The sequence below is a fragment of the Juglans regia genome, chromosome 9 (genome assembly GCF_001411555.2).
Source record: "Juglans regia cultivar Chandler chromosome 9, Walnut 2.0, whole genome shotgun sequence".
Taxonomy (NCBI): domain Eukaryota; kingdom Viridiplantae; phylum Streptophyta; class Magnoliopsida; order Fagales; family Juglandaceae; genus Juglans; species Juglans regia.
In genome coordinates this window covers 17,445,701-17,472,321 of record NC_049909.1, presented here as the reverse complement: position 1 = coordinate 17,472,321, position 26,621 = coordinate 17,445,701, and the positions used below count along the sequence as shown (strand labels likewise).

At 36.0% G+C, this 26,621-nt stretch overlaps 2 protein-coding genes, 1 long non-coding RNA gene and 1 other non-coding gene across 5 annotated transcripts; all 4 read right to left on the bottom strand.

The window, feature by feature from the left end:
• Positions 1–187: 187 nt before the first annotated feature.
• Positions 188–259, bottom strand: TRNAW-CCA. Its single transcript has one exon. It is a non-coding gene; the product is annotated as a tRNA-Trp (tRNA).
• A 1,359-nt stretch (positions 260–1,618) lies between these two features.
• On the bottom strand, positions 1,619–6,983 carry LOC108984135 (pentatricopeptide repeat-containing protein At3g22470, mitochondrial-like). The gene is made up of 4 exons (XM_035693864.1): positions 4,716–6,983; positions 4,133–4,255; positions 2,780–2,988; positions 1,619–2,690 (listed from the first exon to the last, which is right to left on the bottom strand). Exon 1 carries the CDS (start codon positions 6,981–6,983, stop codon positions 4,734–4,736), a length of 2,250 nt encoding a protein of 749 aa, XP_035549757.1. The 3' UTR covers positions 1,619–2,690; positions 2,780–2,988; positions 4,133–4,255; positions 4,716–4,733.
• Positions 6,984–10,350: 3,367 nt separating this feature from the next.
• LOC108984134 lies at positions 10,351–11,276 on the bottom strand. Its single transcript, XR_004802417.1, has 2 exons — positions 10,756–11,276; positions 10,351–10,620 (listed from the first exon to the last, which is right to left on the bottom strand). It is a non-coding gene; the product is annotated as an uncharacterized LOC108984134 (long non-coding RNA).
• A 1,168-nt stretch (positions 11,277–12,444) lies between these two features.
• On the bottom strand, positions 12,445–22,102 carry LOC109019042 (E3 ubiquitin-protein ligase RNF14). Of its 2 annotated transcripts, XR_002000686.2 has the most exons (8): positions 21,494–22,102; positions 17,626–17,700; positions 17,033–17,549; positions 16,312–16,697; positions 15,166–15,392; positions 14,912–15,059; positions 13,945–14,157; positions 12,445–12,501 (listed from the first exon to the last, which is right to left on the bottom strand). XR_002000686.2 is itself a non-coding variant. In XM_019001267.2 (7 exons), exons 1-7 carry the CDS (start codon positions 22,076–22,078, stop codon positions 14,029–14,031), a joined length of 2,067 nt encoding a protein of 688 aa, XP_018856812.2. In that variant the 5' UTR covers positions 22,079–22,102; the 3' UTR covers positions 13,574–14,028. The 2 variants fall into 2 exon arrangements, 1 of the variants encoding a protein (XP_018856812.2); XM_019001267.2 differs by lacking the exon at positions 12,445–12,501 and having other exon boundaries at positions 13,574–14,157.
• Positions 22,103–26,621: the final 4,519 nt, after the last annotated feature.

The window sequence follows — 26,621 nt, the reverse complement described above, 5'->3', positions numbered from 1 at the left end:
CTATGGAAAAGAAAATTACACCGCCGCAAAGGACATTGATGCAATGTCGAATGTTTTTTCTAGGAATAACTCGCTGAGACATGTTGGGCTCGTCAATAGGAAAGTGAAGGGATGGGTTTCTGGACATAGATGGCATTCAGTGATTGGACTAAAAAATATTATGAAAAAATTGGGTTTGCTGGGGTATTGAACCCGACGTGAATCGAACACGCAACCTTCTGATCTGGAGTCAGACGCGCTACCATTGCGCCACGGATCCCTTCTGTCTCCTTTTATTCAAAAGTATATTAGTATATTTTTTAAGGGAAATACCATTTTTTTAATTTGTTTTTTGGAGACGTTTGGATTCGTAAGACATCTCAGCTCATCTCAACTTATCTCACTACTATTCATTACTATTCAGCAACTTTAACTCACAAATATCACTACTATTCACAACTCATCTCATTACTATTCACAATCCATCTCAAGTCATATTCGAATCCAAACGTCTCCGTTTTTAAATGAATATGTGATTTCTTTTTATTTTAAAAAAATATATAAATAGTTTTTAAAAAATGATAAATTTTAACTAATTAATAATGGTAGAAATCTTCTGTAGACATAGCAATGTCCTTTCTTTGAAGAGTAACAAAGTAGGATGAAAAGATCGTTTCCACATATTGGTACCTTTTATTTTAGCGGTAAAATCCGATAGAAAAAATATTATGCAAAAAAAAAATCAAACCATTTGTGAAGATATATTTGGTTTATCAGGTGTAGGCAAATACAGTTTAAATAGGGAGTTGAGATTAGATGAGTTCGAGTTAGATAAGATAAAACACTTCTTATATCTAAAGGGGGCTAAGTCCACCTGTCATTTCCACTTGAATTGCACTCTCATTTATGTCCATTCATGGAGGCTCGTGCAATCCCTACACATACGTGATCACCAAAAGTGGCTGTCCTTTATCACGCGAATTTTCATTCTTCTCACGGGCTTGAGGGTTAGGTTAGATTACAATGACACTAGAAGTGGCCATGCTTATATGACAAGGTGTTGTTGGATTGGTAAAATACCTATGTTTTCCAAATCTCCCCGAACATAATGACTATAATAGAACTATCAATGATCTGATTAAATAAGTGTATTTTTAAAGTCATCACAACAATTAGCATAGATCCTACTATTTTATAAATGAGTGATATTAGGCTACCGCTCAGCAGTGACCGCTAGGCATGCCGCCTAGGCAAAATTCATCTTTTTTATTTTTATTTTTCATATTTTTTAACATCTTTAAACATTTTTTAAAAAATAAAAAAATATATCAATACACTATATTCACTTAATCAATAAGTAAAAAATTAAAAAATTAAATTAAATTAAATACATAAACGGTTAAAATGAAGGGACCAAATGATAGAACATACTAGCATTATTCTTTATAAAAAAGATAATGAAACATGACAACATCTATCATCCGATCAGAAGAAAATAAAAGAAACACACAAACAATATGCTTTTTAAAGGATAAAAATATATGCACAAGACTATAAGAAAAAATCTATTAATCATCTATTTTTTCATCATCCCATAATGTGACATTAAATGATAGATTCGCAAGTGAAATATAATAAATAGTCTTCAATCATCTAATACGACATTATAGAATGATAAGAACTGAGTTGATGAGTAGCATTACTCAAACCACAAAATGGGGCTTATCTTCTTCTCCACATGCTTTTCTTTTGCGACTTGTTCCATAACAAAGGAAGAGAACTCATAATTTTTACAAGAAATTCCACTTTAGAGAGTTTGAGAGCTTCCGAGTTGTAACTCATTCATTTTTATGGTAGATTTTGCACATTCAAACAGCATATAGACATAGGCCTAATTGTCACCAATAATTGTCTCATTTATGTTCTTGCATTCGCCCTCTATGAGTCTATTTTCAGTCATTTACAATAAAACTATTTCCGTTCGTCCTCAAGTCTGAGGCATCCAAAATCATTTCCGACGTATATGTTTACACGAATGCCCTGTAAGCTGCCAAGTTGCAAGAGCGCCAAGCTTGGGTGTTCAAGTCACCATCAACTTCGGAAAATATCCGTGGTTTCCCATAATTACGAATGGAAGGGGTACCAAAGCTTATGATTTCGTCGTTGAATGGTAATTTGACAGCCACAATCGCACAAATTTTACTGGTTCTTTCTTAATGGCAGCACCAATGAACATAAAGAAGATAGTCTACTCATCAAATAAGTTTTCTTAGTACTCGCTAACATTCCTACTTGTTTTCATGGCAATTCTTGTCTCCATTGTTGGTCCAAGCTAGCTTCAATCAAGAAGCAAACATAAAATAGAAAGGGTGGTGTTTTGTCTTGATGCTGCACTAAAATGCAATTTTCCCTGGATATAAAACTGGTTGACGTGATAAAGATATATACTAACAGATATTTGCAGCATACCCTTTTCATTTCCAGTGTAAATGACTTCAGTTCTTGAGTGGAACTCAGAAATGGAGCTTATCAACAACCTTTCAATATATGCTTCTTGTTGATCAAACATGAGACCTGGTTCAGGTGGATCCTCTTGGCTTTTTCCTTGCAATGCCTTCAACCTTTGAGGCTTTGAGTTAGTTTGCTCTCTACTGGTACAATGCGCATGTAAGCAAAGACCTTGGTTAGGTAGAATTTTGTGAGATATCCACCTTTAACATTTTTACATGCAAGAAGCAAGCAACTTCCTTCAGTTATAATTTAATAGATATGGATCTTATCATATCAGGAAATAAATCACCTGTCATGTTCCTTTAATCGATCTGAGCGTGTAGATGTACATGCATTGCTCATTTATAAGTACATGTGTAATAATGCCTGGGAACAAGAAGAATGCAACTTTGATTGGTCAGCATCAACAAAATGACTGAATACGCCCCCTCCCCTCGTTCCATTTAATCTGAAGATTGTGGTTTTTGCCGAGTGAAGACCAGTGGCCTTGGCTGTACTCTAGGATTTCAGCAGCAATATGAGAAAGGAATACCATATATAGTTCATGCTTAATCAAATTTATCCAATAATGTATTAAGTGCATAAAATATAAAAATAGAAAATAATTCCAGGTATGTTGATCCAAGAGTAGGAATCTATCATGCAATTACAAAAAAAAAAAAATGAAAAAATGATTTTTTCTTCCCGATGCAAACATAAAAAATAAAAAACACATAAAAGGTGTAAAACAATATTTCTTTTTATAGTGCTATGGCTATTGAAATTATGCTTAATATTTGTCATACTCAAATTGGGAGCTTCAATTATCTAAGAGAGCTGCTCCCATTTTTTTAAGCATTTTTCTTCCTGAAAGGCAAGTGATAACTTCTTATCTTTTACTCTTATGTATTTTTTAATGTAAACCAATCCTGGGTCAGCATAATTATCTTCAAGAACATTTTTTTTTAATTTATGTAAACCAGTAAAATAATTTGAAAGTCTTAGCTTTTAGATTTAATAGGAGTGAATGGACAATTCAATAATTCAATAATTCATATATATATATATATATATATATATCGAATTGGTGTAATGTTGTGAATCTTGAGGAAGTTCAATGACCTAACTTCAAAAACTAAGTATGGAGGGACGAGATACTACTTGGTGCAAGAACCATTGGCATTTTCACCCCCCAAATTTTTTTCATACATCTAATTCACCTTCCAACTTATTCAGCAGCCTGAATTTATTTCTTTTTTGATCGGTAAACAACAGCCTGAATTTATTACAATTAGTATACAAAGCAACAGCACATCAAACCATTCCAAAAGAAAGAACCATAGTTTTCTGCAAAGAATATAACTTGCATAATCCTAGTTCATACGATGATTTGGCTTTCATTTAGCAGAAGAAAAATCCATCCTTACTAATGAATCAAAAGCATTTGGTACATCACAATGTTTTGGCCAAATATAAAGCAAAAGTGTAATTCACACACACGTATTTGGCTTTCAAGATGATATGCAAGTAATTTTTGTCATGCATATTATATATTAAAAAAAATAAGCAGATTAATAAGATGAGAAGAAGTAGATGCTTGCAAAAAATAAATTCAAAATTATTAGAAAACTTCTAAATGAGATGGTGTTCCTAGAGTCCTCACCCAATGTGGCTTTTGCAATGTTATTCGACAACTTGACCAATCTGATAGTACCCTCATTAAGCGGTATTAACCAGTAATCAATCCGTCTTCAATCACCAAAACAGCTAGAATCATCAGCATTATCTGTTTCATGATTCTGTGACAGTCAGTGAAAGATATAGGTTCCACCAGGGTTCATTGGATAACTCTATTTCAAGAACAAGTAAACTACTTAAAACAAGTACTGTGAAGGAAACCACAGGCATAAGTGCAGAGATGCTTTGAAACTATGTACTTCATTTTTCTAATTTCAGATTCAATAGTAAGCCCCCCAAATAAAAAAGTACGGCAAAACAAAAAGTCACAGGTTCCCTTTCTTGGATGTAAATGATATCTCACCAAAATTCTGGATCTTAAGCCAATTGTGCATCTACCAGTATGTGAGCAGAGGAATTGCTTATGGCATATACTATATGTTTTCAAAAATGTAGATGAAGTGATGAAATCGGGATGTAGTAAGCTTCACAAGAAAGCTTAATGTATCAAACCAGTATATAAAGTTGGAAATAACAAACTACATAGAGAAAAGAGATCAGTAGTATACCATCTGGTCCTCATAACTCTATTCCCCCAGCTTCCTAGCCTTTGGAAACTGCACCAGCTTTAAGCCCCAACGCAAAGCAGTATCATCAGGAATAATACCACTTGACTTCATTTCATCAAATAACTCACGTGCTCTCTCAATATTTCCAAGTCTATGGTATCCAATGATGAGAACAGTGTAAGTTACCACATCTGGAGTCACTTTGTTTCTCTTCATTTCATCAACCAACAAGTCGGCCATATCCATGCGGTTCACCTTGCAGAACCCATCAATTAAACAAGTATAAGTAACGACACTGGGCATGTGGCCTTTATTCAACATTTCATTGAGTAATGCCCAAGCCTTGTTCATGTCATTAGTTCTGCTAAATCCAGCTATCAAAGATGTGTAAGAAATCTTATCTGGAACCAAACCATTTTCGATCATTTCCTTGAAAAAATGATATGCTTCATTCATTTTGTTCCTACGGCAATATATGTTAACAAGAATGGTATATGTAACTGTGTTAGGCATGACCCCAATTTTTAGCATTATTGTATACAACGTCAAAGCCTTCTTAAAATCTAACTGTTTGGTAAAACCATCCATCAGCGTACTATAATTAACAACTCCAGGGAGTGCATTTCTCTTAAGCATTTGAGGAAAAAGTTCCCAAGCTTTTTCTGATTTTCTTTCCTTGCACAGCCTGTTAATAACTGCATTATAGGTGTATGTGTTAAGAAAGATCCCTAGGTCTTGCATTTCAGCCATAAGTTTCAAGGCTTCCTCCAAGTGCCCTTCCTTGCAATACCCATCAATTATAACATTGTAAGTGACAGTATTAGGCAAGACACCATGATGTAGCATGATATTGAAAACCTCCATGGCCTTATCTAAGAACCCTAACTTGCAGAAACCATGAATTAGACTGTGAAAATTGAAAGCATCAGGCACCAAATTATTGCTGATCATCTCCTCCAAAAGTTTATAGGCATAATGCATATCATCTTGCCTACATAATCCATTGATTAATATTTCATAAGCAATATGATCATAACTATAACCCGCATCCCCAAGATTATGGAACATATCTAGTGAGATGTTCGTCAGTCCGCTCTTACATAGACCATAGAAGAGTGAACTATAGGTAACTAGGGATGGTCTCAAATCAGAAAGATGCATTTCCTCAATCAAATTAAGACCTTTCTCAACATCCCCCTTCTTGCAAAACCCATCAACCAAAATGCTGTAACTGTAAACATCTGGTGGTATTCCATAGCTCTTCATTTCTTCCAAAACCTTCAAAGCTTCATATAAATCACCTTTTTGGGAAAATCCATGAATAATAGGATTATAACAATAATTGTTCAGAGGCTGGTTTCTACATCTCAAATTCCGAGTAAATTCAAAGGCAAACTCAACACAACCAACTTTACAAAGGCCATGGATATAGGTACTGTATGTCACAACAGTTGGGTTTTCCCCACGCCTCTCCATTTCTTCTAGAATCTCAGTCGCTCGTCCAATATCCACATCCTGACCAAGATGTCCTTTACAATACAAGGTCATGATAATTGTGTATGTGTAAACATTAGGCGATGGCCCAGATTGTTTTAGATCTTCATATAAACTTGTAACAAATTCCACTTTATTTGCTTCCACCAAACACTTCAACAAGAAATTACAAGAAAAAATATCTGGTTTAAGCCCAATACTCTTAGTCTGCACATACACATCCACGGCATTCTCAAGCATTGAATTGGCTGCAAATACTTTTATAAGTACATCAAATACCACAACTGATCTCGCCACGTGCTGAGATGAATCCAGCAAAGTTGGGAACAATTCAAATACATCACGATCACCTTCTTTATAATATCCAATGATATCTCTAAGCAAAGAATATACCTCCATCTGCATCCCAGCTAATGCAAATATATGAATAATAGTTCTAAATGCATTGACTGAATGAGGAAATCCATACTTTCTCACAGCCGTTGAAAATCTTATTTCCCTTGTAACCATCCAATTCAAAGACTTGAACACCCTGCCAACTAAAGGAAATAGCTTGCGCCTTTTTTGGATGCTTGAGCTACTTCTTGGAACATTAACGTTATCAACTTTCTTATTTTCAAATTTAGGACTTTCGTCAAACGAATGGTCTTCTAATAACAATGCCAAGGAAGCAGCATCATAAGCCCTAACAAGGCGTTTCAGGCCAAAAATGAGTTCCTTTCGAAGTAAACCAAACTTAGGTATACAAATTCTTGGGCATGAACACATACCCATTAACAGCCAATGCAAGTTTCTTCAAGCAATACCACAAGCAGCCTCATAACAACTCTTTGGGGTCAGCGAAACCAACAGCATTCCAATCTTGAAACTTCTGAAAAACAAATATTTTTAGTTCAAAAGGAAAAATATATACTACCCAGAACACCATTCTCGATGAAGACGACATTATGCTAGAGAAAGACCCAACTGAAAGCAATCTAGATATGAAAAATTTACAGGAAGATACAGCAAAAGTGGCCGGAAATTATGAAAGTACCTCTATTGAGGCTTCTGTAATTATCACAGAGAGAGAGGGAAAAGCAAGAAAAAAGATGGGCAGTAGTCTCTCAGAAATTGTCTGTGCCCGAATGTATTATAGAGAAGCATCGCTCTCCATAGCATAGGCTTATGTTTAGAGAATTGGCATCGAATTAGCTAAAAAAATGGCCAAATTTGGCTAACAATGGTCACTGTTTTGACTATGGCTAAGCTATATATCTTACTCTTCACATTGAGTAGCTTCTTTTTGCATTGTACAATTAAAATACTAATTTTTTTCTTTTATGATTTATCTTTACCAACGGCTGTCATGAGCAAGCCCAGAACCAGAGTTCTTCAACCCTTCGCTCCAGGAAAGCAAAAAATGAAGAAGAATTCAACAATTGAAAAAGAAGCAGCTAACTGCTGGATTTATTTTGTTGGCAACAACGGAGACAAGCGACGGATGGGACAAAAGGAAAGAAGAAGGAGATGAAGATAAAGATGGGGGGCTCTCCGTCTCTGTGGTGCGGGCGAAACAGAGAAGGATAATAATTCAAGCTTGAAATTAAGAAAAGGTAAGTTTTTGAGTGAGAGAGATGGACCTCGACATGGGCAGAGGGCGAGGGGTGGTTGAAATTGTCGGAGAAGGAGGCCATGGCGCACATGAGTACGAGGATGGTCACCACGAAGGTTAGCAAAGCGTTGGCTCTGTACTCAAAGGATGCATTTTGCTTATGTTGCTGTGGGTTTTGGGTCTTTTGAGGTTTCTTTCTCTGTTGGTTCCCGACAGTTCTTGAAATTGTTTTGAACATATACGGGGCGACGGCGAGGGAGAGGAAGAGGGTTTCGGGAGAGGACTTGTAGGAGGCGAGGGGGAGAGAAAAAGAGAGTGCACATTGACAAAAATTCTACCTTTCATTTCTACGCTTGCATATGATTTTTTATTTTTATTTTTTCTCTTGTAGAAATTTTTTTAAGTTTAATAAGAATAAGATAAAATTAAATATGATGTGAGGTGTAAAAATGAGAAGTAAAATGATTTAATAAATAAAATATCCAAAACAGAAAGCAAAAAACGCAAGAGAATTTTCTTTTCCCTCCTTCTGTTTCAGAAGAGTGAAAAAGCCCTAAGAGCAGCCAAGGAAACTGTAAATAGAATGGTCTTCTGATGACAATGCCAAGGAAGCAGCATGATAAGCCCTAATAAGGCGTTTTGGGCCAAAAATGAGTTCGCTTCGAAGTAAACCAAACTTAGGTTTACATATTATTGGGCACGAACACATACCCAATAACAGCCAAAGTAAGTTTCTTCAAGCAATACCACAAGCAGCCTCATAGCTACTCTTTGGGGTCAGCGAAACCAACGGTATTCCAATATTGAAACTTCTTAAAAACAATCTTTTTAGTTCAAAACTTCTCAAGAACACCATTCTCGCTGAAGATGAGATTATACTAGAGAAAGATCCAATTGAAAGTAATCTAGATATGAAAAAATTACAGTACATACAACAAAAGTGGCCGGATATCATAAAAGTGCCCCTATGTAAGAATTCTGCCACGTACAGTCGAGTACGTGCAATCCCCCATATGTGTAGTCATGGGGGACTCATCTGACGAGATGTGATGTCACGTTAACGTATGTTTAAAAAAAAAATGCAAGAAAGAAAACACAGACCTTGACTCCTTTTGCCTCCCTTCCGGCTAGGATTTTCACATGTTAAGGTAAATTTTTTTAAAATATTAAATTTACGTCCTCTAGAAGTTGTTTTTCACTTTGTATCGCATTTTGATTTTGAGCATGCCTTCATCATTTTGTAACGATGACGAAGATGTCATTCGAGGGAAAGGGGGAATACAGAGTTAGACAATGGATTTGGAAATATTATTATTGTTGATAACCTTCCTGTTGTTCCTCGGGAGAAGCTTGAAGATGTAATTCATAAAATCTATAGTCACCATTATAGGAAGCCGATCGAGCTCGCTAGGGAGAAGACAAATGGTTACATCTTTTCGCTATGAACATGTTTGACGAATTTGATAAGTTCATGAAAGTTCCATACGTTCATGAAAATGAGTTGCTGTGAACATGTTTGAGGAACATCTTTTTCCAGCAAATAAATTCTATATCCATCTCCCCTCTCTGTATTTTCTTTCTCGCTTCTGCATCCTTTTTTTAAACATATGCTGACATGGCATGATGTCAGATTAGCCCCCACGACTGCAGGTACTCGACTCTACGTAGCAGAATTCTTAGCTGATTGAACCAATCCACGTTGGATTAGTGCACGGCGACTGCATAAATAAGAATGCATCCAGAGTTTTTCTTTTCATAATAATAAGGTAAGCTGCTCGCTTATGTTTAGAGCTTGTATAATGGGTTGGACCTGAATCAACTTGGCCTCGTCTACGTGCCAACCAAACCATACTATAAAGTTGGACGAAGAATATCTACTCTCCCTCCCGAGTCTCTCTTTCACCTCTCAGTGAATTCCACTCCTTCATGGAGTAATCAACCATTTACCTAAACAAAAAACAACCCAGGACCAATTAGAACAGTTCTCCACTTATGGAAATGGATCCACTAATCCAACAAACAGAAGCTCCATCCTGGAAAGATCTCAACCTATCACCAGTTACGGAAACAACAAAGAAAACCACAGAGCTTGCATTGGTTGGACGAATTGTGGCTGCTCGTCCATTGAACAAAACTGCACTACATGCAAGCATCAAAGCAGCATGGAATTTCATACAAAATTTTCACATTAAAGATTTAGAAGTTAATCTCTTCCTCTTCACATTTCAGTCAGTCCATGATAAACAAAGGATCCTTAACCAAGCTTCATGTAACTTTAAGGGGCATTTGATCATTCTCAGATCGTGGCCTCCAGGATCTACATGGCATGAGATGAGTTTAACTTCTTCAGTCTTTCATGTGCAAATACACGGGCTTACATTGGACCATATGACTGAAAAATGCTACAAACATTGGCAAAGCTATGGGAGACTTACTGGAGGTGGAAGTAGATCCACAATTTAGAATAGCTTGCAGAAAATTCGTAAGGATAAGGGTTGAAATAGACATTACAAAACCACTTAAACAAGGTTTTTGGCTTCTCAAAGATTACAACATAGACACATGGGTTTCATTCAAATATGAGAGATTGTCTGATTTTTGCTATGCTCGTGGGAGGATAGTCACTCACAGATATTCTACACATTCTTAAAAATCATCCCTCCCCATCTGCCTTTTTGGTTCTTGGCTAAGAACTGACCTCCACAACTCAGCGACAAGTCAACCTCCATAGCAAGCCCAAGCCATCGCACAGACAAACTCACAGTTGGACAAGCCAGTAGAAGGGGAAATTTTACAGACAAACACTCAAACTGAAATCTACATCATGAAAGAGCAGCAAAGCCCAAACCAGTTCAAAGAGATTTATTCCCACAGTGCAAAGGGCAAAGAAAAAATGGCAGAAATTATAAATGCAGAAAAGGAAATGTTTGTAGAGATTCCTTCGGCACTCACCAGCGGCTTCGTCTGCGCAGGTACTCTCCAAAAATGGCAACCACCAAGCACGGAGCTTGCTCTCACCACTGAAACATATCCTCAAAGTTCGGCATCAACACTGCGCCTCAACCAATGAGCTCCCCAACCTAGCGCAAACCTCATCGTCGAATGACTCTCGACTCCCAAGTTTGGCGTCAGCGAAGATATTCCCTTCGAGCCTCCAAGACCAGCAAGCCTCGGTGGATTTCCAACCCAGCCAGTTCCATACCCAGCAAGCTTCCATCCCAGTAAACTACTGTTCAACAACCTTCATCCATCTACAGTAGACATTGAATCCTCCTCACCAACCGCCTAAAAAACAGTCAGAGCTGGAAATTTGTACTCATTAAATCCCTTCCCATCCGTCAATCCAAGTTTTCAAACTTCTCAAATGGGGCAAATCACATCTCGTACAACACACTGCCTGATTTGGTGCTACAGAGATTTTCATATCCCTTTGTACAAAACAAAAGCGTATGGACTATGGCGCTCTCAGTGGAAGCAAATGAAAGCTGCAGTGGTTGGCTACAAAGCACTATAATAAAGACCTTTCGGCCCATGTAAGAGCCCACTATTGCCTATCCAGATCAGCCATCCCGAGGTTTCTTTTTTAAAGATCAAGCCCAGAAACCTCTAACACTCTGAGCCCACTGAAGACACAAACCAAAGGCCCCATAGTGGATGAACAACCCACGGGTAATCCACTTAAACCCATTGAAGTTCCGAAAGCTAAGAATATTTTCAAGAGGAATACCCCTCTTGTGCACGAAGAAAGTCAGCCACTGAAAAAAAAGATTCCAAAAAGTTTTTACACAAAGTCCCTCCATCTCCTACGCCGATAGGTGATACTAACCAAAATCCTACCAATGAAGAGGAAAATCTGGCAAATATGCTTCTTGAAATGCACTCATTTGCTACTGGGAAAATCACAAAATCAAAGGAGCATATTCGAACAAAACCATATCACAAGACAACACCACATACAACAACTGGGAAATCCAAAACAGTTGACAAGGCAGACTCAACCATGTCTCCACCTGCTATATGGAGACAATGGTATAGAATTGCAATGAACTAGCCCGTCCCAAGGTAATCGGAAGTTTAAGGACTAATATCAAGAAATATAACGTGGACATCATATTTTTGTCGTAGACCATAGTGCCAATTGAACGCACCCTAACTATTGTGAATAGTCTAGATTTCTACCATTTTATAAACTTCACAGCCTCAGGAATAAAAAGAGGCATTTTGCTATTATGACATCTGGGTGTAGATGTTGAACCTGTACATATTAATATAAATGCGATATCTATTTTAATTTCCTATGATCCTTCTAATCATCATTAGCTTGCAACATATGTCTATGCCCCAGCACAATGGCATCAAAAAGCAAGATTTTGGAATTTATTGGACTCAACCTTCAAATCATTCTCAAGTCCATGGGTACATAGGAGATTTTAATGATCTATTAAACCAATCAGAAAAATTTGGATGGCAACATGATACGTCTTCTTCAATTGGTGACTAAAAGATTTGATGGGCACATACGACTTAATTGACATCGGCTTCACTGGTTCCACTTTTACTTGGACCAACAACAAACAAGTAAATGCTTTGATCAGAGAAAGATTAGGCTGTGGAATGGCAAATCCTCAGTAGAGATTATTATTCTCCGATGCTACTTTGCAACATCTAACCTCTTCGGCATCAGATCACCATCCGCTTCTGCACAATACAACAAAGCACTTTTGACGTACTTCATCATTCAAATTCAAAGAATTCTGGATCCATAAGCCATTAAGTCAGATAATAATTCAAGAAGTCCGGTGCAAACATTTTATTAGGAACCCGGCATTTATACTTTGCAGGAAAATCAAGCCCACCAAAGAGGCTCTCAAACACTGGAATAAAGTTAACTTTGGAAAAATCTAAGTCAATATCCACCAAATAGAAAACGAGTTTCTTGATATTCAGTGCAACCCTCCAAATCCACATAACCTATCAAGAGAGAAGTAACTCCAACAAAACCTCCAAGAACAATTGAAGCATGAAGAAACTTTGTGGCGTCAAAAATCTCGACTCACTTGGCTAACTACTTCGGACCTAAATACTAAATTCTACCATCTTTCAACTACCATAAGAAGATCTTGAAAATATGGATATCAAAAAATCAGTCTATAATTCTAATCATTGTAGAAGCCTCTTCAGCCCTGCTCACTATAAAGATGAAAGAACACTTGCAAAAGGATCCCATTATCCTAGAAGGAGATGCCCAGTTAGTAATATCAACCATAAATGACGATGCTCCAATATGGCAGATAATTCAAATTATTGAAGACATTGGTCATGCATTACAAAATCGGTATGATTGGAGTGTTTAAAAAATTTATCGATCTCAAAATCGATATGTGCACTCTATGGCGCAGTGGGCAACAACCAACTTAGTTTTTTGTCATATACCCTTAGATAATCTACCTAGTTGTATTTTGTATATTGATGGTGGCAAGGACCCTCCCTCTTATCTGTTTGTAATATTTTTATATCTAGGATTGTGTATGCCTAGATGTCGTTGGATGATGAGAACAAAGAACAATCATCATAGCTTTAATTTACTAAGCATAGTTTATATATGCCGTTTAAAGGGATAGATTTTCATGCTCATTGTTATATTTACAGGCTAATTAGGAAGTACGGATAATGTATTACTCCCAGTTTATGATAATCAAAAGAGCTTAATAATCACTAATTATTAATGCTCACTGTATAAACAAGCAACAAAGAGAAGTGACACCCAACATCACCGAAAAGAAAAGAATGTGATCTCAAAAACATATACGTTACATCACTCTGGGGAAAATTGTATGGTCGAGATGTCTCAATTTAATCAGGAACGAGGCAAACGAGAATAGAAGAACCTTCCACTGGAACTTGATACAAATCACCACAAGAGCCAAGCGGCTTGGGTACGTTTGGAAACTAAAACCAAACTCAACTCATTATTACAATTTTTTCAAATTCCAACACAAAATATAATAAACAATTCAATTTTTTCAAATCCTAAAATAATAATAATATTTAAAAATAATATTCTAACAATATTTTATCATCTCAACTCAATTCAACATCCAAACACACTAATCCATTTCATCCTAATGCTTCAACACTCACCTGTTCACAGATCATGACAAGCTGCTCGGTTTGCTCATTCAAATAGGCCAAGTGCGCCCGAGTGTTCAATGATAGTGTCGGACGCTACCCAACCGTGTGCTGTTTGCAACCCCGGGGTCCGTAATGCTGAGAGCTACGCCTCACAATCTTTTTGCAAAGATAGCAATAATGAACTTGGCACGCCCAGCAAAATATATGATTGTTGTTGCCAATCTGTTAGTATAGCCAAGAAAAGCAAAAAACAGAGAGCCATATCAATCAAACTAGTGCAGTCTGTAGTTCAAACGAACAGAAAGACATTAAAATGACTGTCAACAGAATTGATCAAGAAACCAATGAAGGAGAAACCGTTTCTAGTCCAGTATTTTGTCAGATTCAATTTGTATACTATAGACATGCTTCTTGGCCCAGGCGACATTTGACTCAAACCTCATATGGCCGGATTTCTTAGGTCAGTATCATGAAATATAAGTATATCTTCTCTTCAATTAGGAAACACAGCTAATATGTCAGTAACAATGTGGGCCATCTCTTTCCTCTTTTGGTCTTATTATTGACTCTTAAAGCATGAAGGTTTGGGCATCATTGCTATGTATGTCAATAATTGTCTTCTTATAAACAATAAATGTGGTGATTCACCAATAAAAGAAAAGCTTAATAATCAAGAGAATTTCAATTCGCTAAAACTTTTTTATCCACTGGATTGTTTCGGCGAGCCTTTCTTCCTCAATTCCCTTTTTTCTTTTTTCTTTTTTATGTATATATAAGTAATTCATTTCAATGATCTTATATCACTTGTAATAAATTTATTAGTGTGTTTGAAAATACAATGCGTAAGATGTACCAATACATTTTCATAAACTCTAAATCAAAGAAAATAATTTATAGGTGACAGCCTATAAAAGCAAGTTGGACGTAACTATGGGTCTTGATATCCAAACTTTTGAGACGCCCAATTTTAACTCACCTTTGCATTGAATTGACCACAATTAGGGCATGCCTGACCATGTGCAGCAAAGAGTTCAGCTTGAATCTGACCCAACACTTGGCGAGGATTAATGCGCTCTTCCCACTCCTGAATTACTTCTTGTGGGAACAGATCGCATGTCCCACTCCTTGAACAAGTAATTAAGTTGATAGAAATTCATTAATCATACATTCAAGCAGAAAAAAAAAGAAGAGCATAGATAGTAAAATCTAAACTACATGTAAATTAAATACCTGAAATGATCATATCCATCAATTGCCTGGTTACAGCGGTAGCAGAAATACTGCCCACAGTTATCACACACCATCTTGTTGCAACCTTCAGTTCTGGAAATTGCCATCTTACACGATGGACATTGCTTAGCATCACGAAGTATTTCCTTGACACTAAGAATCTCATTGATCATCTCACGTTCTCTATGCTTTTGCTCCTCCTTTAGTTGGGATGAATTCTGGCGTTCCTGCAGTCAAAAAGCAAAGAACCTGAGTTTCTAGTAATATGGAAGTTTACGACAATATGGTGGAAGTTAATTAGAAAGGTAAGGAAATGCTTAAAAGAAACTTAAAAGGAGGTAAGAAAGAAAACCTAAATGCAGAAGATATCATTATGGAATAGCGAGATTGACATAATATCAAGAGACAAGCCCCAATTACAGTGTACAATCCTTTTTATAAATAAGTAAATAGAAAAAAGAAGGTCCGGAACATTATGGGACGCCTTTTTACTGAGGAAAAATATCTGAAGACACATGAGGTTTCTTACACACTGGACCATTTGGAGATCTTGAATGTGAAATAACAACAAAGTACTCTTACTCTGTCATACAGGACATGGTTAAAAACAATGCTATAAAACTCACAGATTAATTGGACAGTATAACGCCATGGTACCATGTGGGTTGAATCCTACTCTAAATATTGATGTATTGGACTCTTCAGTAAAACTCACTCTGAAGCTATCATGAAAGAGTTCAATTTACTGAAACTACACAAATTAATGGATCATAAAGAACATGTATGTGTGTATCTTTTAATTTTTTATATGTGTAGATCCTCTGCTTAAGAGTGAAGCTACTGAGCTATGTTTTGCTGAAATGAAAAATGTAAAGAACCTAAGCGAGGCTTCAAACTCAAAAGTGAAAGCAAAAAACCAGAATCCAAGGGTTAGCCATACACAGGGCCAAGTCATTGAATCACATTTGGAATAGATTTCTTATATTTGTATACTACCACCCACATACAAGGTATGTGACTATATTTCCACCAAAAAGGAGTTGACAGACTGAAGTATTCTCAATCGATGGAAATGATACGCACGCCCCAGTAATACAGAAGGAACCTTAAAAAAAGAGATGCCAAAGAGGAATCTAAAAAATTTACCTGCAAAATAAGAAGCTTCAGTTCTGGTGTCATACAGGCTATGCCTACATGGCGCCGCTCCCTGCACAGTGTACAAAAGCTAAACAAGCACTTTGAGCATTGAGCATGCTGGTCCTCATCTTCTATGCAAGGTGTTTCACATCTCGGGCAATAAGCAACATCAGACATCGAATCAAGTGTTTTTTGTAACATCAAGGACTCCCACCGTTCATACTCCTCATCACCAAGCAATCGTTTTAACAAAGCAGGAGGGACCATACCTCCACATTTTGTATCAGGACATTGAAGCTTGCTTATGGTGCCTTCCTTGATATGCATATCAGAATAAGTCCTCATACATTTGCAGCAGAAGAAATGCTGGCATGGCAATCTGATGAACTCAGTACCTAATGCGTTTTACAAGGTGAAAATAGGGTCATAAGAATTGGATTTTTAGTTGATGAAAATTCACTGATGGAAGATTGTTAAATCCACACAGATACAGCAAACTAAAGAAATCAGTTCAGACAAGAAATCAATGCGATCAAGAAACCCTATCCTGGAACCTGCTACAGAATGCAAATCCTGACACAGGATTCAAGGGAAATATAAAATTATGCCTAAATCACTGCACAGTGTACACTGAGTTCTAATAATGATAACAATAATAATAATGATGAGAGATATGTACTTTGAAAAATAATAACTCACTGTAGCTTGTCAAGTAAAGGTTGAAAATTACCTGCATACTCACTAAAACAGATGCAGCATTCATGCAAGTTTGTGAGGAAGTTCTCAAGGTGTCTCTCATCATTATAGCTTTTTATTAAAGGAATATCCACATCTGGGGAAGAAATTCCAGAAACTGCACGTCTATCTCCTGTAAGTCTTTTTCCACAAGTACCAAGCATAATTTCTTTATCAAACCCAAGGTGAGAAAGAGAAGAACTTTGTAGCCATTCCACCCACTGGTATATGACTTCCTGCCCTAGCTGTTCCCTCCATATTGAGTCCAGCTTAGAGCAAAGATTGGAAATCTTACTTGAATCCAACCACCGGACAGAGATAGCAAAATAAGGCGGTAGGTGGCTAGGGTATGGTTTAGGTAATAAACAAGTCAACAAAATTGGTGGAAGATATTCGACTCTGAAAGAGTATGAGAAATCATCTGAACTGTCAATTTTGGTCTGAAGTTCATCAGATGAATTTAGCATTGCAGTAATAGCAATTCCACTTGGTGCTTCAATGTGTGTATGAATCTGCAAAAGAAAAATTTTCATTCAATTTTTTATTGATGATCAAATTTGATTTTTAGTTACTGGTTTATTGCAAAACCTGAAAAGATCTTAAGCCATCGTGCCTGTCAAGGATGAAAACATTGTCTCCATAAATGGATTCCATAGCGAGTAACTGCAAAAGAAAAACACAAATGATTAAAGGTAATACAAAGCCGTCATAAAGTTCCTACCTTGCACGTTTTAATATCAAGCTCGATCTCTTTTCAAATCCTCATATGTGTTCTACTTTTGAAATGATTTGATTGCTTGGCACCTCAAAGTGTCAACCATCTCTCAAAAAAAGTATTATCTAGTTCAACAAAATCCTGGAAAAGAGTTTTAAAGTTGTCAAGTCCTATACCAATTTCAACCAGATTTTAATTTGAAAGACAATAAAACTCGTATAGATGGATGAACGCACTCCAAATAGGCCATAACACTTGCATGGATGGAATCCCGACAAAGGGTAAGATATAATCGCTGAACTTTATGACAGTAAGGAAACCTCTCGACTAAATTGAGCTGCACTACTTATAAAGGCATCTCAGAAAACCTGAAAGACCTTTATAGAGGAAATAGATAACCAATGCTAAAAGTGTGTCAGTTCCAACATGTTTACTGTCTATAGCATCTACTACTAAAAATATACCCAGCACTGGAGGCTAAAAGAAAGTAATTGAGAGTGATTCATAATTTTGGATATTAACGTTTATAAAATATGTACGATATATAGGTAAGCCATCATATCCAAATGTGACAATCAATCAATTATCTTTGAGATGAATAGTTTGAAAACCAAACCTGCAGCAGCATGTAACACTATAACATTCTTTGAACAAATAGTTCTCTAGTTCATGTACTTTTTCCGGGTGATTTCACTGACCCACCTAAAATACTATCCTAATCATAGAAGTTTAGAACTATTTTCACAATTTTTTTGCTTATTGCACTTTGGCCAGACATCCAATAAATCTAAAATATTAAATCTAAAAATCGATATCCAATAAAGCTTAACTTAATTAAAAAAAAAGAAGGTAAACATACTAAACTTAAGGTCTGTGGAACCATTCTAAGGTTGTAACACATTCAAAGAACTCTATTCAGAAAATGGCCAAAGCAACATATAAGCCATCATCAATCACCAAAATCAGCCAAGTATTAAGGAGCACATGGTCCAGTATTATGAACATCTCCTATCCGAACAACAACCTTGGAGACCGTCAGTAGATGGGCTGACTTTCTCAGCTTTAGATCAACAGTGTGCAGGGTGGTTGGAGAGGCCCTTTGAAGAAGAAGAAGTATGCAAAGTCGTTCGTGGCATGGCTAGTGATAAGGCCCCTGGCCCTGATGTTTTACCATGGGTTTCTTCCAAACCTGTTGGGAAGTGATCAAGGGTGATCTTATGCGGGTTTTTCAAGAGTTCCATTATTATGCTAGCTTTGAAAAAATCCTCAATGCCACCTTCTTAGCACTCATACCAAAAAAGTTGGGGTCAATGGATGTTCGTGACTATCGTCCTATTAGCCTTGTGACAGGGGTCTATAAGATTCTCTCCAAAGTGCTAGCAAACCGACTGAGTACGGTGATGGAGAAGTTAATCTTGAAGGCACAAAACGCATTTGTCAAAGGTAGACAAATTCTAGACTCGGTTTAAAGTGCTGGACGGACATCTCAAATCTCGGAAACCTGGGTTAATTTGCAAATTTGACATTTAAAAAGCCTATGATCACGTTAATTGGAAATCTCTGCTCTATTTACTTACAAGATGCGGTTTTGGAGAGAGATGGATGAAATGGATAGAGTTCTGTATCTCAACAGTTCGATTCTCTATCTTGATGAATGGTTCTCCAGCGAGCTTCTTTGACTCTCATGGATTGAGACAGGGAGATCTGCTATCTCCATTACTTTTCCTATTCGTCATGGAAGCTCTCAGTAAGATGATTATAGGTTTTATGGAAGGTGGTTTTCTCTACAGCTTCTCGGTGGGGAATAGTAACTTCGATTCTCTTAATATTTCTCATTGATGTTTGCTGATGACACTCTTATATTCTGTGGAGCAAACCTCGGGCATATCCAATCGTTGAGGGCCCTACTTCTTTGTTTTGAAGCCGTTTCGGGTTTGAAAGTTAATATGTCAAAGTCTGAGATGGTGCCAGTGGGGAATGTTCCTGAAGCGGCGGCCCTCTCTATTGGGATGTAAGGTACCTTCTTTACCTCTTCAATATCTTGGATTACCATTGGGCATCTCCTTCAAATCAAAACAGATTTGGAATCCTGTGATTGAAAAGGTGAAGCGTAGGCTGCCATCTTGGAAGATGTTGTATTTATCAAAAGGTGGTAGGCTTACATTGATTAAAAGTACTCTCCCTGACCTCCCACCTATTTTTTGTCTCTGTTCCCACTCCTAGCAAAGATTGCCAACCGTATTGAGAAGTTACAGCGTGATTTCTTGTCGAGTGGTTTGGGAGACGAGTTCAAGTTCCATCTGATCAATTGGAACACGGTGCTTTCCAGTTTCTGGGGGTGGATTCGGTATTCATAACTTGACGAAGTTCAACCAAGCTTTATTGGGTAAATGGTTGTAGCAGTACCAACAAGAACGGGGGGGCTTCGTGGAAGTCTATCATTGATGCACAGGTTAGGGAAGCATGGGGTGGTTGATGCTCCAATGAGATAAGTGGCTTACATGGGGTAGGGTTGTGGAAAAACATTAGGAAGGGTTGTGAGACTTTCAGGAGATATACACATACTGTTGTGGGAGATGGTTCTCGCGTTAGATTTTGTCATGATAAATGGTGTGGTGAATGTTGTCTCAAATACACCTTCCCCAATATATTTGAGTTAGCACGAGCAAAGAATGTAGCGATAGCGGACCTTTTGGCTTTTTCTAGTGGCTTCCCTCAATGGAATGTGGACTTCACTAGGGCAACCCAAGATTGAGAGTTAAGAGGTTATTTTAGATTTCTATGCGGCTCTTTATTTCATACGTATGATCAAGGGTAGGATGGATAGGATGTTTTGGAGCCTTTCCAAAAAAGGTAAATTCATGGTCAGATCATTTCATAGAATTTTATCGAACCCGGCCAAGCTCTCATTCCCATGAAAGAGCATCTGGCAAACCAAAGCTCCTTCAAAAGAAGTTTTTTTTTTTTTTTTTTACAGTAGCTTTGGACAAAATTCTCACCAGAAATAATCTAAGGAGACGTCGATTAATGGTATTGGAATGGTGTTACATGTGTAAGAAAGATGGCGAATCTGTTGATTATTTATTTTTTATTAATGTTATACACCACACTATCATCTTATTTTTATCATACTAAATAGTATGTGGCACATTCATCACCATTAAATGATAAATAAGCATGCAATAAAATATCATTTAATGGTGATGAATGTGTTACATCTTACTTAGTGGGATAGTAGTATAATGTATAGAATTTTTCTTTATTTTTACATTGCGAGGTGGCCAGGACCCTTGCTGATTTTTTTACCAGACTTGGTTTATCATGGGTCATGCTTGGCAGATTTGTGAACTTTCTAACATGTTGGAGAGGCCTTCGAGAAAATACACAAGTGGCAACAATATGAAAAATGGTCTCTATATGTATGTGTTGGTGTATTTGGCGGGGGTGAAATAATAGAAGTTTCGAAAACCAAGAGAGAACAATGGAGGAGTTAAAAGTTTTTTTTTTAAAACATTGTTTTCTTGGGTGGGGGCTATTGTTTGTAATAGACTCAATGTCTATGACTTTCTTCTTTCAGTTGTAAATTATAGGTAGGTATTTCTCATGTATATTCTCTGGGTACTTGAACTTTGTCTATTATTACGAATAAAACTTATTGATTACTTAACAAAAAAAAAATCAATCACCAAAAACCTCAAAACGCTAACATCGTACCATAGGCAAGCTCACTAAATTAATTACCTCGTCCCCCTGCAGCTGATCGTTGATCCTCAGCTGCTCCTCCGACAACTCAGGCTCTTCCACGCCCAGCTGAAACTTTTCCAATCTACTGAAAATACCATCCACATCCTCAACTGATTCGGACACCTCAATTGTCTCTCTCCAACCCCTTTCCCGCCCTTCTCCTTCTTCTTCATCCCCGCCTTTCTCTTGCTTCGTGTTGACTTTCTGCTCAATACTCAACGACCCTATGTCAGAATCCAAAGAATTTAGAGAACCCACTTCATTATTTGGAGAACCCAGTTCAGACCTTTTCACAAACTTGGGTTTGACTGCATGGGCACGCCGATTCTTAGACACCCACTTGAAGTTTTGACGGGTTCTAGGGGTGCGATTTGAGACGAGTAAACTGACGGTAATTGGTTCGATTCTGCTTTCTGTTGCGGAAGAAGTGGAAGGGGAGGAAGGCGGTGAGAGATCGGTTTGAATAAGATTGGGTTCCTGATCAACAGAGGGCCTAAGGACCCAGTTCTCATCGATTTCATTAAGACGGCTGTGATGGTGGCGCTGGTCTTGTCTTACTCCAGTTCTGCCGGCCTTTCTCATGGCGGATTCAAAGATCTTTGGACCCGAACGTCCCTCTTCTTAAACAAAAATAATAATAATAATAATAAACTAATTATTTTTAGAATTAATTTGATTCATTAAAATACAACTGTTCTTTTATAACACTCTCGTGTATTAATTAAAATTTAAAGTCAATGAATATTTAATTATTAAAAAATAAAATATATTCATATTAGATTAGTTAAATTCTAAATATTTAAAATTTAAATACGTACATCAAATATATATTTTATTAATTATTTTTCTCTCCCTTTCTTTTTATCACATATTTTATAATAATTAATATATTAATTTAACTTAATGATATATTAATTTAATAAGAACATAATTATTAATTAATATATAATAAGTAGAATAGTAAAATATAATAAAATTAAAAAAATTAAATATTTTTAAAATTATTAATTATTCATTACTATATAATGAATAAATATATAATCTAATGCAGAGATTTAATGTAAATAATAAAAGTCAAATTTATTTTATATTATTTTATTATTATATAATAAAAAAAATAATTATTTTAATATGAAGATTTATGTGAATAAAATAATTAAAAGTTAAATTTCTTTTATATTCATCAAAATTATTTTTTAATTTTAATTAATATAATGAGAGTGTACTTACAGATAGAAAAGTTTGCGTAGAAGTTATGCAGAAAAGGATATTTTATTCCGCGTCAACTATAATTAAAGAAATAAAAAAAGAAAATAAAAAATTGAGGCTAAATAAGGCTGAAACACGAACGAAATTGAAAGTGAAACGCACAAAATACAAATGAAACTGAGAGTGCTTCGTTGTTCCTTGCTCGTTTGTCTTATTCATTCACGTTGTCGGCATATTGGTAGTATTTCTTGATAGTATTTTTTCTTTTGATTTTTTTTGGTTGATTTAAGATAAAATACGGATTGTTTGATTTTTTTTTTTTTGTACTTTTTGAGTGGAAAGAAAGGGCAGGTTTGGGACATCAATCAAAACACAAAATTTTCATCTCATCGCATCTCATCATTACACATTTTTCAAATCTCCATATAAAATATAATAAACAATTCAACTTTTTTAAATCTCAATACACATTTTTCAAATCCCAAAACAATAATAATATTAAAACTTAATATTTTAAACTTCAAAACAAAATATAAAATTCTCATCTCATTCCCCAAACCTACCCTAAGAGAATGAAACATTCTAAAAGCCAGTGAAGACAAATCAGAAACCAACCATGGATTTGGTTTGATGTGTTGCAGATTTTTGTAATTAGGGAGGGAAGGACGTTCATGAATCTCGATTTTATAACATTGTATATTTTTTGAGATGTAATTCTTAAATTTTATTTTTGTAAAAGGTGAAGTATCAGCTCATTTGATAACATTAACCAGAAAAACCCATTTCATCCATGAAATCCCAACAAATCAAATTTAAATCTCATTCTTCAACGATTTTTCCATGATTTTTCTATTTTTGCAATTTCGTAACCTTAATGATGAAAATTGGACAATGTTCAAAAACCCATGGGGAATCTTCGGAAAGGAGAATGGTGGGTTCATTTCAAAAAACTGGGCAATGTTCAGAAAATTGACCATATCGAGCTGGGGAATCTTTGTAGAGGAGGAGAGTTAGATGGAAGAGAAACTTTGGGAGAGATGGAACTGAAAACATGAAGTGGATTTGTGCGAGACTTAGGGTGAGTTTGGTTACCAAACTCATCTCAACTCATCATTACAATTTTTTCAAATCCCAATACAAAATATAATAAACAATTCAACTTTTTCAAATCTCAAAATAATAATAATATTAAAAAATAATATTCTAACAATATTTTATCATCTCAACTCAACTCACTTCAACATCCAAACACAACCTTAGGGAAGCTTTCGGAGAGGAACTGAGACTGAGATGGAGGAGAAGCTTGCTAGAACGGAGCTGAGGTTTGTGCGAAACGCACCATTTCCTTTGCCACGTAGACCGTTCTTGTGCATTCCCTGCCTTAAATCTCCCGCATATATCATTTTTTAAAATATAATTAAGAGGAAAATGAATAATTATGTTGCGGTCATAAGAGCATTAATATCCGCTTCCTAATAAATTTTGCTATAATTTGACTAAAAAACACACTTTTTAAAATTTTTTTCTAAATTTTACTATCTTTAAAAAATCTCATACATCTCACTCAATATTTTTTTTCTCTATTCTATTAAAATAATTTTTTTATTACTTTTTTTTTTATTCTTTCTTTATATTCTATTAAAATATAAGTTTGAAATAAAAAAAAAAAAAAAATTCAAAAGAATGATTTAGGATGTGTACAGTTGCTCCCCCAATTTGGAAAACAACTATATAATCCTAAAATCAAAAGTTACCATAGGAAATTGGATGTAGCTCATTTTTCTTCATTTTTCATATTTTTTCCCTATAATTTAACTAAGGACAGCATATGAGGAAGCATATGGGAATGCTCTAAGCAGTAGGCCTATGTATAAAAGGCCCTGGGCCCAATCCATCGAGATATCCAACATGGCTCACCCGAACAAAGTCGGGTTCATTAGGTCTAACTCTAATATCGGGTTTAAACACCCTATTATCGGTCGAAATCGATCACCGAAAACATTGAATCTTAGCTCTCTTCTCCTCAAACCCTAGCCACTCTCTTAGTTCTCCGTTTGTCGTTGTTGTTCTCTATTGTCATTCTCCGTCAACCTTTCGCTGCTGCTCCCCTCTGTTGCTTCTCCACCTTGTGTCTAGATCTACACACTTTCACTCGACAGTACTTCTCCATCTGCCCCACTCTTTCCTACTCCGAGATCCATCACTGGTCTCTTACTTTCTCTCTCTTTTGCTTAACTTTTCATCTTTGGAGAGTCATTGCTAAGTTGGTCATCATCTTGCACTACTTTCAGGGTTCCACAGTTTCAGAAGTGAAGAACTTGAAACTTTCCCTACCTTATATATACTACTCTAGAGTTTAAATAAAGAAAAAGAAGAATGCTACATCGATCTGCAGCCTAGTTAATTTGACTCGGATTAGATTGTAATTATCCCTTAGCTAATTTGAGCTAGCTAACGGGCTCCTCTCTTCAACATTAAAGTGAATGCTTCTGTCTTCATTTCTTCATTCAAATTCATTGTTTTGGGTAGTCAGTGTTTTGGGTTATTCCTCTTAAATTATCAAGACAAATCTAGAGCAAAATATAGAAAGAAAAACCAATTTAAAAATCTTACCTGCTTTCCTTACAATCTGTAAGAAAATGATAAATAAGAAAGAACAAAAAAAAAAAAAAATCAATCTCGAAGAAAGTTCAGAATGGCCAATTAGAAAAAGCCCTGTACAAAAAAAAAAAAAAAGATTCAAATCCATTAGAGCATCATGTTTTTTTCGCATTTTTGTGAGGCAAAGTCATGCACAATCCATTTTCAGATGATGAATAGGTGATGATAAGAAAAACTACAATTAACTTTAACGAGCATTTTAAATTAACCAAACATTTGTGTTGTCCTAGTAACCATGCCAAAAGAAATATGCTAAAAAACAATGGGCTTAGCAAGCATCCAACATTTGTGCTGCTGCTTTATTTGTGTGTTATCCTGAAAGTATTTGGAGATTGATGAAGCTATATATAATATGTTAACTGCTAATGGTCTACTAATTTTAGCTTCTCTTCCAATTTATACCAATTTTATTGTTGTGTGTGTGGCTGGATGCATCACTAATATCTTGATTTTTGTATGTTATACCATATGTCAGCTCATATATAGATTGCTTCGAAAATGACACTCACACAAATTTAAGAGATAATGAGACTGTTACTCATTTGGAAAACCAATCACAAATGACTTCAAATATTAACTTGTCTAGTGACACAAGTCTCTCTCCTCGTAAAATGAGGGCAAATAAAGACCTCTCAGTGGTGTGAGACCATTTGACTAAAATAGATATATGCCATTTAAATGACCTAAAAACGAGTGTAAGTATTGTCACAAGATTTACTCTTGTCATCTCAAAAGACATGGTACATCAAGTATGCTGTAGCACCTGCAGCATCTTGGTACTTGTAAGCAACATCCTCATAGAATCAGACTTACGGATCAACAGACTATGAGTCGTGAGGGGGCTCTTGAAGGAATTATAAATAGTGATGTCAGTAGCTCAGTAAATGCACATAAGTTTGATTAAAAAAATGTAGGAATGACAATTATTGAAATGATAATTTGTGATGAGCTTCCATTTAGGATAGTAGAAATTCAGGGATTTAGGAAGGTATGTAGATCACTTGAACCAAGGTTTCAAGTGCCATCTGGAACCACTGTAACGAGAGACTGTATTAAACTATTTAAAATGAAGAGTGAGAAGTTAAGGAAAATATTTAAGACGATTGAGAGGGTTAGTTTAAACTTTAACCATTAACACATGGACGTCAATTCAAAACTTAAATTAATATGTCTTACTGCATACTTTATCGATTGTGAATGGAAGCTACACAAAAGAATTCTAAATTTTTGTATGATCTCTAATCACGAATGAGAA